Raw genomic sequence first — 12323 nt, 5'->3', positions numbered from 1 at the left:
ACAGTAACAAGTTTAAATGGCGAATTCCTATTCGCAGGCCCGTCTGGTACCTGCGCGACGATAATGGCAACATTGTAGCCGAGTTTCAGCGCACAACTTTTAGCCTGGGCAAGATTGGCACGCTGGTAATTCACAACCAAGTGCCTGAGTCGCTGCAGTCGTTGATTATCCTGACATGCAAGATGGCCCACAACACTGTCAGAAATAGCGAACACGGCTTGTTCATCTGATGTTTTTGAGCCATAGCTATATATGTTGCGCATTTATTATACTCTAGTATTACAGGGGTTTTTTGTGTTGTACAATGAAGATTTATATTTGGTTTTGCTCAGACTGGAAATCAATAAAACATGCATAGAATTCCACTCGCTTTTGTTGATACTTTAATTTTGGTTCCGAAAACATTTCACAGAACCTTCCAACAACATGCAGCAACCTACATGATTTTGTATTTAAATACTTTTACTTCTAATGTTTTTCATTTTTTACAATTAAAAGTATTCCAATAGTTGGCAAAATAACAATGGCATATACATTCGTTCGAAACGCCATGTCCCCTATGGGCACCATTGTATACAGCGGCAAGGTCAAAAGTGAGAGGTGTGCAGCCAACAAAACATTGTGCCATTGTATGAAATCATCGTTAACGGGAGCAATTTGGCGCTGAAAAATATTTCAATAGTGCCTAACAGGTCATCAACTATGTTATTAGGGCAATTGACAGGGCTTGTCAGACATACTGCCAAGCTCTAGGGCTTCAACTCTGCGACAACAGCCAGGCAAATCGGATGGTTGCTCTGTGGATGTTTTTTGTAGATTTTACGGGCAACAAATTGGAATGGGAAAAAATTGGAAGGAAAACTTGTGGACTCTTTATAACACAAAAAAATAGAGGTAGCCAATTCTGACCGCGCCATGTTTACTACCATGAATACCGGTACGCTGGTTGTTCATGAGCCAGTATCCAACTCACTGGTGGCGCTTGTTCTGCTTACATGCCAGTTGGTTTAAAACACTATCAAAGGTCGCGACATGATTACCAGAGAATTATAGGCGGTTTGTTATGTTAGCAAAAATAAAGTCCCGATATTAGAGGCATTGATAGCATTGTTTGTCTATTTTATGTTTGTATTCTGATAGCTAATTTTTTTACTTTTGAATGATTTACAATGTATCTTATTCACAACCATGCGACATAATGGATGATGCACGTTGTATTTCCGCATTCAAAGTACAATTTGTTTTGACATCACACAACATTGCTTTGTGCGTGTACGTTAGAATACAAACCATTCAAAAATTGAGAGGGAAAAATACTTGAAATATATATATTTTTTGCTTTTTCAATTTGTTCGCTCGTTCACTCGTTATTTTTTACCTAGATATTTTTGCACCAAATAGATCAATTCGGTATTGCCACTACATCCACATTTTTCAGAAACAGCTTGCTTGCCGAGGGCGCGATTCTGCACAACGGTAAGTTTAAAAGAGAGAGCGCGGCAGAAAAAGAGGGCATTGAACCCGTGTACGCAATCGAGTTTGTGGGAAGAGCATTGGCGCTGGAGCACACCTCGCTGCCGCCCAATGGCGAAATAACCGTGCTCAAGGGGGGGGAGTGGTAGGCTTTACCAAAAATATGGTCTAGCTCAAGGGATTCAACTCAACGACCACAGCCAAACGTGCCGGCTGGTTTTATGCCGGATGGTCATTTGAAGATTTTGATAAAACACGTTCAAGTGGCGTGAAACTCTACTCAACACTTCGTGGACGCTGTACGACGCAAAAAAGAAAAAGGTTGCCAAGTTGACCGTGCTTTATACTCCATTAGAAGGTGCGGCATGCTGGTCGTGTACGAGCCAGTATCAGACCGGATGATGGCCCTTATTTTGCTAACGTGCAAGATGTTCCACAACACCATCAAGAAGCAAGAGAAAGTTAGCAAATAACAATAGCAACGACACAACAACAACGGTGGTGATGACACGCAGTCAACGTCTGCGTGATAGTGACAACAAACCAAGCACTCGGATATTTGTTTTATATTGTTTTTCTTTTTTATTTGCTTTTTCTCCTCATCAGCATCCAATATATCACTGATATCGGAATACAATTTATTTTTCAAAATAACCTGGTATTTGCAAAGTCCAGAAAGAAAAGGATCATGTCATGGTACATAACGTATTTTGTTGTTGTGAGCGTAAATCTCACAACACTATCTAAACCTCTTTTGGCGAGCGCGACTGCGGCGTACGATTTGGATAATGGTCTCTGGATATAAACTGGGGAGTCTATCAAATAAATGGAATTGTGCTTTACTCTCCATCGGCACTTTCTCTTGTTTATTTTATACTTTACGTCCCTTTATTTCATCATAATTTTCTAGAAACCTCTGCTTTTTTTGCCATCATAATCACAGCCAAAAATGACTACATCCTTCACATTCTTCCGCAAGAGCGTATTTTCCAAGAGCGCCATCATATATGGTGGCAAAGTCAAGAGCGAGAGTGCAGCGGCAAAGCAGGCCATTGCGCCAGTGTACGATATTGATTTCGACGGGCACGATTTCGCGCTCCGATACATCACACAGTCCCTCACTAGCGGAATGACCGTGCTCTTGGGGCAAACAGATGGGGCGGCAAAGCGCAGTGCCAGGATCGAAGGTTTCAACTCTGGGGCAACAGCCAAGCGCACCGGGTGGTTCTTCTCCGGATGGTCGTTTGTTGACTTCATGGGAAACGAGTTTACGTGGATCGATAGCTGGTGGAGCACCTCGTGGACGCTGTACGACGCCAGGGGCAAAAAGATTGCCACTTTCAGCCGATCCATGTTTGTAATCATCAGGTGCGGTACGCTAGTCATCCACGAGCCGGTGCCAGACTCACTGATGGCACTCATCCTGCTCACATGCAAGATGGTCCATAACACTCTCAAGAGGCACGAGAGAATCAGCGTTTTAGGGTAGGCGGTCAGTGGCCAGCAAAGCGAGATTGGCCTGTAATTGCTTCAAAGGGGTATATCTTCGCCATTCAGTATATAATAGTAAATATAATATATAAAAAATACACAAGCAGCATGGGCGACAGTCTTGAAGCATTGTGTGGATTTAATCCGCGCAAACCCTTGGTTCTGGATGGCGGATTCGGTCAGCTCATAGCGGACAAGTATCTGCACTTAGACATGTCCGACGGCCTTTGGGCGTCTGGGGTGGCAGTGCGGTGCCCTGATGTAATCCGCCACGTGCACCTCATGTATTTGAGAGCCGGCGCCGACATTATTTCCACCGCCACCTACCAGGCGTCTGCGAACGGCTACATTTCGGCAGGACTGGCGGACGACAAAGCTGGGGCCAAGCGCCTAATGGAATCGACGCTTTTGCTGGCTGTCGAGGCGCGAGACCAGTATATGCGAGAGCATGGGTGTGCGACGAGGCTTGGGCGGCCGATGATTTCCGCCTCTCTGGGTTCCATCAGCGCGACACTGGGCAATTGCAGCGAGTACACTGGCGACTACGGCTGCGCGGTGACACCGGCGCGTGTGCGAGAATTCCACGAAGAGCGTCTTGGTATGCTGGCAGACTGCCTGCATGGCAGCGCGGCTCTTCGTGATCAGATCGACCTTTTGGCGATAGAAACCATTCCATCGGCCGCCGAGGCCAGTGCAGTTGCCGATGCACTCGAGGCCCTACATGGCCGCGGCACCAGGCTTCCGCCCGCGCGGATATCGTTCACATCAAGCACCGCTGACCGCATTGGGTGTGGCGACACAATTGAAGACGCCGTCAAGGCCATTTCCAATTGCCCCCGCGTGTGTGCTATCGACATCAACTGCGTCCCACTGGGCGTTGTTGGCGGGCTGCTGGCTGGGATCCAGCGCGCAACGCAAAAGCCAATTATCTGTTATCCTAACGGCCAGCCGTGGTCGGACGCTAACGGCGGCTGGCACGCAGACGGCGGCCTGGTTTCAGCAGCTCATTTTGCCTGCGAGGCGGCCGAGTGGGTCCGCTGTGATGCGAGCATTGTTGGCGGCTGCTGCAGAACCACGGCTGAGAACACCCGAGCGCTGGTCGAGCAGATGCTGGAGTTGCGCCACGAGTGAATGGCACATGTGGCTGCAATAATATTTGCGGAGATGCACACCTTTGTGGCCAATGCGATCGCGGCATGCCAGCATCCCGTCCTTCTTTTTCCCCGCTGTATTTGGCCATAAACTTATTTGACCGTGCGGGGGAGAGCAATGCGCCAGGGTATTTTCCGGTGGCGACAATATCAGCAGGGCCCACACTGCGTTCGTCCATTTAAACATTCATGCACTTGCAATGTGGAGCTGGCCTAGAACAGCTGCTCGATTTTCGATGTGGACACACCGTGTGCAAATAAATTGATCTACATTCAAAGAACAAGTCTACATTTCATCATTTTCGCTTAACACTCGTTTTCACTATTTTTATTTTTTAAAGCAGACATATCCGACATCATATTGCGAATAGTCACATATAGAGATGCCGCCGATCAACATTACCCATTTGATTTACGCCCCTGGGTACGGCCACATTGACCCGACCGCAGTCACCGTGATTGTCGAAAGAATCGTCATCGACTCTGGTGCACGCAAAAGGGCGGGCAAGGTGGCGACCTCGTCGGCAATCGTCATCCGCGAAACACGCAATGACCTGGTTGCTGTGATCCCCGCTGGACATGGTCAGGCTCACCGCCCGTGCGCAGGGAAGCAGGGCTATAGGATTCACAGACACCAGCAAGGGTACCATCACGGACACCACGGACACCATGGCGGACACCACGGACACCATCACAGACACCATTGCGGTGACCAGCAGGACCCAGAGCCAAAGCCTAAACCGGGCCCCGAGCCGGGCCTAGAGCAGAGGCAAAGGCGCATTGGGCACGCGCACCATGCAGTGCTCTACGGCTACAGCCATCGCTACCAGGTTCAGCAGCAGCACCTGCCCATACACTCGTCCGACGGCAACAGTCTGGGGCCCCGGCTGGCAGACTTTGCGTTGAGCGAGCTCGGGTTTCTGGCACTGTCCTTCGCGCTGAGCCTGGTTCTGCTGCTGATCGGCTACAAGCTTGGTGACCGTGTGTGCAGGTTTGAGAATGCCCGCGACCGCACTCGCGGCCGCGGGCACAGAAACTCTCTTGCCCGTCGCCAGCAGAACTCTGGAGCGTGGGTTCCGGCGACGCAAGAAAAGCAGCAGCAGCAGCGGACAAAGCCACCCCAGCCTATTTATCTGGAGGCAGACTCGCCAAACGAGCTGGATATTGGGACCGAGGCAGACTGCGTGCTGTCAGTTGTTGCAGAGCCCCACACCGCGCGCACAAAGGACAACGGCGGCAATATTAATGGCAATTAATGATTGAAGACCAGGGCAATTGCGCCTGCTTAGCTCAGAACAGAACAGAACAGAACAGCTCAGCTCCGTTGGCTACCCTATTAAATTTTTGTTTCAAGTATATACCAAAGTTATAAACAGTCTGTACATTCGGCCACACGTTAAATATATTATAAAAATTAAATATATATTCATCAGTACGGGCGAGATGCCAGCCTGACCTCAGGGCTGTCGAGATTGGGGCCATCGCTCAGGGGCACGACCTGGGTCGGGTTGATCTGAGTGTGGCTCATGTAGTAGTGCTTTTTGATGTGCTCCATGTTGACCGTGCCCTTGATTCCTGGCAGCTGGTAGATCTCGCGCGTCCAGCGCAGAATGTTCGGGTACCCGGTGCCAATCTGCTTGAGGTTGCACTTGAAGTGGCCGTGGTACACCGGGTCAAAGCGCACGATCGTCGTGAACAGCCTCAGATCGGCCTCGGTCAGCCGCGAGCCCAGCAAAAACTCTCTCTCAGCGAGAATGCGCTCGATGCGCTCGAGTGACTCGAACAGTGCGCGGCAGTTCCGCTCGTACGCGTCCTGCGAAACGGCAAACCCTGATTTGTAGACGCCATTGTTGACCGTGTCATAAATCCATTCGTTGATCTCGTCGATCTGGACGCGCAGGTCCTCGGGGTAAAACGTGATCCCGCGGTACTCGGGTGCGACCAAGTCATCAAAGGCTGTGTTGAGCATGCGGATGATTTCGGAGCTTTCGTTATTGACAATGGTCTGCCGCTTCTTGTCCCACAGCACGGGGACTGTGAAGCGCGCCGAGTAGCTGGGCTCGGCCTTGAGGTAGACCTCGCGGATGTACTTGGCGCCTGTAACATCGTCCAGGGTCGCGCCGGGCACGTCGTCGGGCGACGCAAACTCCCAGCCATTGGGGCCCATCAGGTAGTGCACCACCGAGATGCTGATGACGTCCTTCAGGCCCTTGAGCTGCCGCACAATAAGTGTGCGGTGCGCCCACGGGCACGCGTAGCTGACGTACAAATGATAGCGGCCAGACTCAGCCGGGAACTCGGCGGCGGCGCTGGGCTCGACGAAGCTGCGGAAACTGGAGACCTGGCGGTGGAACTCGCCGTCTTTCGAGGCCCACTTGGTGATAATCGGGGGTGTTGAAGTCGACGACATTGCGTATGGGTGGCAATAATTGGATAAATGGATGGTGAGGTGTGCTATTCTAAGCAGAAAATGAAAGTGTCTGCGATAAATGATGTGAGTGAGCGTAAGTACTAAAAGAAAGGCAGAAAACAGGCTAATTACAGTGTAAATTAATTCGTTTATCTTGCAGCGCGTGTTGCCGCTTTTATATATTGGGGAAGTAGATTTGACATCCATTTCTACTCTGCTCGATTCGATTGCTTGCTGGATGGCATTATTAATTGGCACGCTCTGCGCAACAGAGCACATGTTTCTGGCGGCTGTGCGTAAGCAGCAGCTGGCTGAAACAAACCAATGGCGCTGATTGTTACTGCATAGCTAGGCTGGCTCATTTGTCAGATGTTCAGGACAAGGGGTCATTTTGACTGCTGGGTATTTGTCAACCCTAGGTTCCAAAACAAAGGCAGATGGGGGTGCAGGCTGTATGCTCCCAGTTCTGATTCTGATCCTGATTCTGCTTTTGGTTCTAATTCTAATTCTGATCCAGCTCACAACCCTGCCGCCCGGATGGCGCTTACAAGGCTCGCCGCAAACTGGCGGCGGCGGCAGCGGTAGCAGCAGCGGCAACACCACTACCAGCAGCAGGTAATATCCGCAGCGGACATCGGTTTAAGCACCAACTCCGGTCTGTTCTAGTTTGATTTAGCTTTTGTTGGCCTGGGCCCTACTCCTCAGTGGTTTTTATTTAAAATAAAAGGTAAAACAAGCTATCAGGGCGAGTTGCACACTGCCAAAACAGGGGCTACCGCCAGCTTTGGGCGCTTGCAATTGGCGCAAAACTAGCCGCCGCGCTTGTCTGCCGCCGCTTTGAGGCTCCTGTGGCAATGTAATTGTGCGAGCGGTGGCTGCTGCTGCTGCTGCTGGGCGTGTCCATTTCCCGCGCCCTCTTTGTATTATGCGCTCTCGCGCGCTTTTCTGCTCTTCAATTGTCAATTGTCAATTTTTAATTTTTTGTTTGTCTCGCGCTCCCTCTGCACACCAGCAATAACTCTACAGCCAACTCCGCGGCCATCGTAAATAGTAAGTAAATAAAATACACAAGGTACCCTGTCGGAAACAAGCAGTAACGCGCATGCCTTGTCATTCGGCTGGCTTGGCTTTTTTCAGGAACGCACAAGCGCACCAGCGCACGGGCCGCCCTTTTATCTGGTATACGCGCGCCTTGGAGATGGCTACCACCTTGGCCAAGCGACTGAGCGACTGAGCGCTGATCGCAAAGCACGAATCTGAATACTAACACACCTCGACGATTTGCCTTCATATTGTCTTTTCTTTTCATAGTCGAATATGTTTTCTGCCATTCGCAGCATCGCTCGCGCACCCGCCGTCGCCCAGCGACTGACCAGCCCCGCCCGTCTTGCCAGCGTGCACCCGGCCATGCGCTACTGTAAGTACCAGCTCCAACAATGTGCTGTGCTGTTCTGTTTTGATGACTAATGTGCATTTTTAATAACCGGACTGCTCCGGCAAAGCGTTCTTCCGGCCGGCTGACTGACTGGCCAAACTTGTACTGCTTTTGAAGGGGAAGAGGGAGGAGAGAGAGGCGCAGCTTTGGCTGCAGGATGAGAAGCAGGAAATGTGCAGCGAAAATGTGACTAATTTCCGGCGCGCTTTGATTCCAGCGTCCTGCTTGCAGTTGCACTTGTGTCTGCGTTTGGTTCTGGTTCTGGCTCTGGCTCTGGCTCTGGCTCTGCTTGGCTCCTTTTGACTCTGCCGCGCCCTCACATATCTTGCGCAGACTCAGATCCAAGGCTGCACGCGATTTGTCATCCCATGCCAATCCGATGATCCAGACCAATTAATCACACTAGCAGCCCCTGTGACTACACCGGCCACTGTGCCGCTGCCGCACTGGTATCGCTAATCTTCTGTTTTGCGGAATTGGTGGAGCTGACGGGGAAACCGGGATTGGCTGCCCCTCCTCTTCCGAACGGTCACCGCACTGCCCAATGCTCAATGACCAATGCCCAATGCCTGATGCTTGATGCTTGATGCTCGGTTTTTCCTTCTGTTATTTGCCTCGATCACATGGGAAAAATGCACCATTTGTCCGGATTGTTTTTTGGCACTGATAAGCAGATACCCTCTGCGGATTGGGGAAGCCCAAGGGCGGTGATCATCCGCTCTTCTGCAGCCGCCGCCATCACAGTGTAGAGCGTGCGCCCAGCAATCTCCTTTCCCTCTCCTTTTTGGCCCCATGCTCGCGATGTCTGCTGCCGTACGCCATCCCACACCCCCTTTTGTCCCTGGCCGCTTCCGTTTTGCGCCGAACCCTCTTCCTTCTATCGCAATCGCAAATACAATTGCAATTGCAATTGCAATTGAACCATACAATCACAATCAGAGAATGCCTGCTATCCTACCGCTAAGGCCTCTTTGGCTTCTCGGACACGCCCCCTGCCAGCCCAGAACACCGCTACTATATAAAGGGCGGCCTCGGCTGCTGCCGCAACCACTTTCCTGCTCAACTAAAAAAAGATATTGTTGACTACTCTCTAATCCCCTACTTTTATTTACAACATTTCTTTACCAACCATGAGCGCAGATGCCAGCAGCACCGCCGCAATCCAAAAGATTGTCGTCAAGAACCCGGTCGTCGACCTTGATGGCGACGAGATGACTCGCATCATCTGGCAGCGGATCAAGGATCAGCTCATCCTGCCGTACCTGGATATTGACATCAAGTACTACGATCTGGGCATGGAGAACCGCGATCAGACCAACGACAAGGTCACACTCGAGGCCGCCGAGGCGATCAAGAAGTACAAGGTCGGCATTAAGTGTGCGACCATCACGCCCGACAACGCCCGCGTCAAGGAGTTCAACCTCAAGCAGAAGTGGAAGTCGCCCAACGGCACGATTCGCAACATCCTGAACGGCACTGTTTTCCGCGAGCCTATCTTCATCGACAACGTGCCTCGCCTGATCCCCGCGTGGAAGAAGCCCATTGTTATTGCGCGCCATGCCTTCGGCGACCAGTACAAGTCAGCTGACTTTGAGATGGACGGCCCCGGCAAGTTCGAGGTCACCTTCACGCCCGAGGGCGCCAGCGAGCCCAGCATCCGCCACACCGTGCATGACTTCAAGGGCCCCGGCGTCGGCCTCGGCATGTTCAACACCCACGAGTCGATCACTGCCTTTGCCCACGCCTGCTTCAAGATGGCCATTGACCGCAAGATGCCCCTGTACCTCGGCACCAAGTCGACCGTTATTTCGACCTACGACGCCTACTGGGACAAGATCTTTATTGCGCTGTATGAGGCTGAGTACAAGGCTGATTTTGAGCGCCTGGGCATCTGGTACGAGCACCGCCTGGTCGACGATATGGTTGCCCAGCTGGTCAAGATGGAGGGTGGCATGATCCTCGCGCTTGGTAACATGCTTGGCGACATCATTTCGGACCTGGTCGCCCAGGGCTGTGGCTCGCTGGCGCTGATGTCCTCGGTGCTTGTCGCCAAGGGCGAGCAGCCCGGCGATTTTATCTACGAGTCCGAGGCCGCCCACGGCACTGTCACTCGCCACTTCCGCCAGCACCAACAGGGCAAGACGACGTCAACCAACCCCGTGGCTTCGATCTACGCTTGGACCCGCGGCCTCATCCACCGCGCCCAGCTTGACGGGACCCCCGACCTCGAGGCCTTTGCCCGCAACCTCGAGACCGCTTGCATTGAGTCCGTCAAGGGCGGCGTCATGACCAAGGATCTGGCAATCTCTATCCACGGCAACGATGCCGCTCCTGAGACTTACGTCTCTACCAACGAGTACATCACCGAGGTCGCGCGCCGTCTGTCTGCTCTGCAGCTCCAGCAGAACTAGTTGTGATATTTTTTCATACTTTCAGTACATTTTTCTCATTTCCAATCGTATTCAATAACACGCTTATCGCGCAATCATATTTGCATCGATCAAGGGCAGCGAAATTGAAATAGATAACTTTGTGAACAAAACATTTAGTACAAAATGATTTTCACTATATTGCTGCCTTGCCCGTGCTTGCGCCTGCGCCTTGCTTCTTGACCGCCTTGCCCGACTTGTCAGTCACCTTGAGCAGCTGCGATGGCAGCCCGTGCCTTTCAAGCAGCTTTGTAACCGCAGCAACTTGGTGGCCCTGCACGAGCACCGACTGCGCGTTCTTCTTCCCGGGGATCGAGTCAATACCAGTGCTCGATGCGCAGACAATGCGCAGCTCCTTGGCAATGACTGCTGGGTCGACGCCGTAGGCCTCCAACCCGGCGATGCGCGTCACGACTTTATTTCCCATTTTCTTCTCGCACACAATCTCCACAGCTGCCGGGCTGCCAATCTTTGGCGCGCCCGGCGTCTGCCCTGGCACCATGACCTGTGTGTACAGCGTCATTTTCTCCTGTAGGCGAGCCTGCAGTTTGTCGCGCGGCATTGCGTTCATCTTGGAGTACTCCTCCTTTGTCAGCAAGCCGTCACACAGCCGGTGGTCCAGCTTAATCATGCGCGGGTTCTTGGGATCTACCAGGTTACTGTCCTTGATGTACTGCTCTAGCACCGCGCGCGCCTGCTGCCGGCTCAAAAACCCCGATTCCGATTGTGCGCCAACATCCTCGAACAGGGGCGCCAGCGCGTGTGACGGCTTGAACAACTCAATTATCTGGATCATCCCAGAGCCACCCGAATGCGCCTCACTCGCACTTGTGCCTGAAGAGGCGGTGACCCCGGCAGCACCCCCAAAAGCAGCACTAGACTCAGCCGCCGGCCTGTCACTCTTGATACGCGGCACCTTGTACGGCTGGAATGTGGCCATGTCGCGGTGCGCCCAGTCGAACGACTTTATGTGCGTCTCGCCGCGGATATCCTTGAGCTTGATCAGCCCGTGCTTCTCGGCGGCCTTGAGGAACTTGGCCAGCTTCTTATACGACGACCGCTTGATGTCCACTTCTTTGCCCCGCGGCGCGTTGGGCACCATATAGTTCGAGTACACTGTCGACGCATTGATTGGCAGCAGGCCGGTCGCGTGGTTCGCGTCTAGCACTGTCGCCATTGTTTGCTTCAATACCTCCATCAGCAGCCCATCCATCTCAGACGGCGACAGCTCGACGATGTGCTCGTCCTGTTCGCCGCCCAGGGCGACACCACAACTATGCTCGATCTGCTCAGCACAGTCGTCATCGCCAATGTGTTTCTCGCCTGACAGCAGTTCGTCGTCCTCCAGCACCGCGACTGCTATCGCTATCTCAGGCAGCTTGGCTTTGCTTCCAGACTCCCACAAATGGTCCTTGTACGTGTGGGTGATCAATACTGCTTTCCCCTTGGCACCAATGACGCTGTGCACGTCCTTCGTGTCAAAGGTCAGGACGCCGACTGCCTGCGCCGCCAAATTCCCAGGACAACATATGGCCACGATGGTCCCGCTTTTCAAATCGGGAAGCCCGTCCTGCGGCACAATTAGCCCCGGAACCATCAGGTCTGCGCCATTGATCAGTTTTTCGACGACCTGCGGCCATGTCCACAGGATCGGCATCATGTCAGAAAACTGCCACTGCGTGTACACGGTCGGAACTAGCCGCTGCGTCTTCGCGCACCCGTAAAGCTCTGTCTTCAGCCACAGGGGATTCCCAGTGCTATCGTAGTATATCTCACCCTTCTCGCCAATATGAGAGATAAACTTAGCCATTTGCAACTTGCTTGGCATGGGCCGTAGTGCCTGAGAACCGAATCCCGCAGCCCTGTCCTCGTGCTCAGTCTTGACATCAACGCTTTCAGTTTCTGTCTCGGCATTGGCCTCGGCGTCAGTTTCA

The 12323-nt window shown here is 52.3% G+C and overlaps 1 protein-coding gene across 1 annotated transcript; it reads left to right on the top strand.

Moving 5' to 3' along the window:
• Positions 1 to 6802: 6802 nt before the first annotated feature.
• BX661DRAFT_201650 (uncharacterized protein) lies at positions 6803 to 7144 on the top strand (the record flags this gene model as incomplete). The annotated part of the gene is made up of 2 exons (XM_051538484.1): positions 6803 to 6821; positions 6990 to 7144. The coding sequence occupies 2 exons, from the start codon at positions 6803 to 6805 to the stop codon at positions 7142 to 7144; spliced, it is 174 nt and encodes a 57-aa protein (XP_051388466.1).
• Between the last annotated feature and the right edge of the window lie 5179 nt (positions 7145 to 12323).

Source organism: Kickxella alabastrina (genome assembly GCF_025024165.1).
Source record: "Kickxella alabastrina strain RSA 675 chromosome Unknown BX661scaffold_92, whole genome shotgun sequence".
NCBI classification, from domain to species: domain Eukaryota; kingdom Fungi; phylum Kickxellomycota; class Kickxellomycetes; order Kickxellales; family Kickxellaceae; genus Kickxella; species Kickxella alabastrina.
The sequence above is the reverse complement of the archived record's forward strand: the minus strand, read 5'-3'. Positions and strand labels throughout refer to the sequence as shown.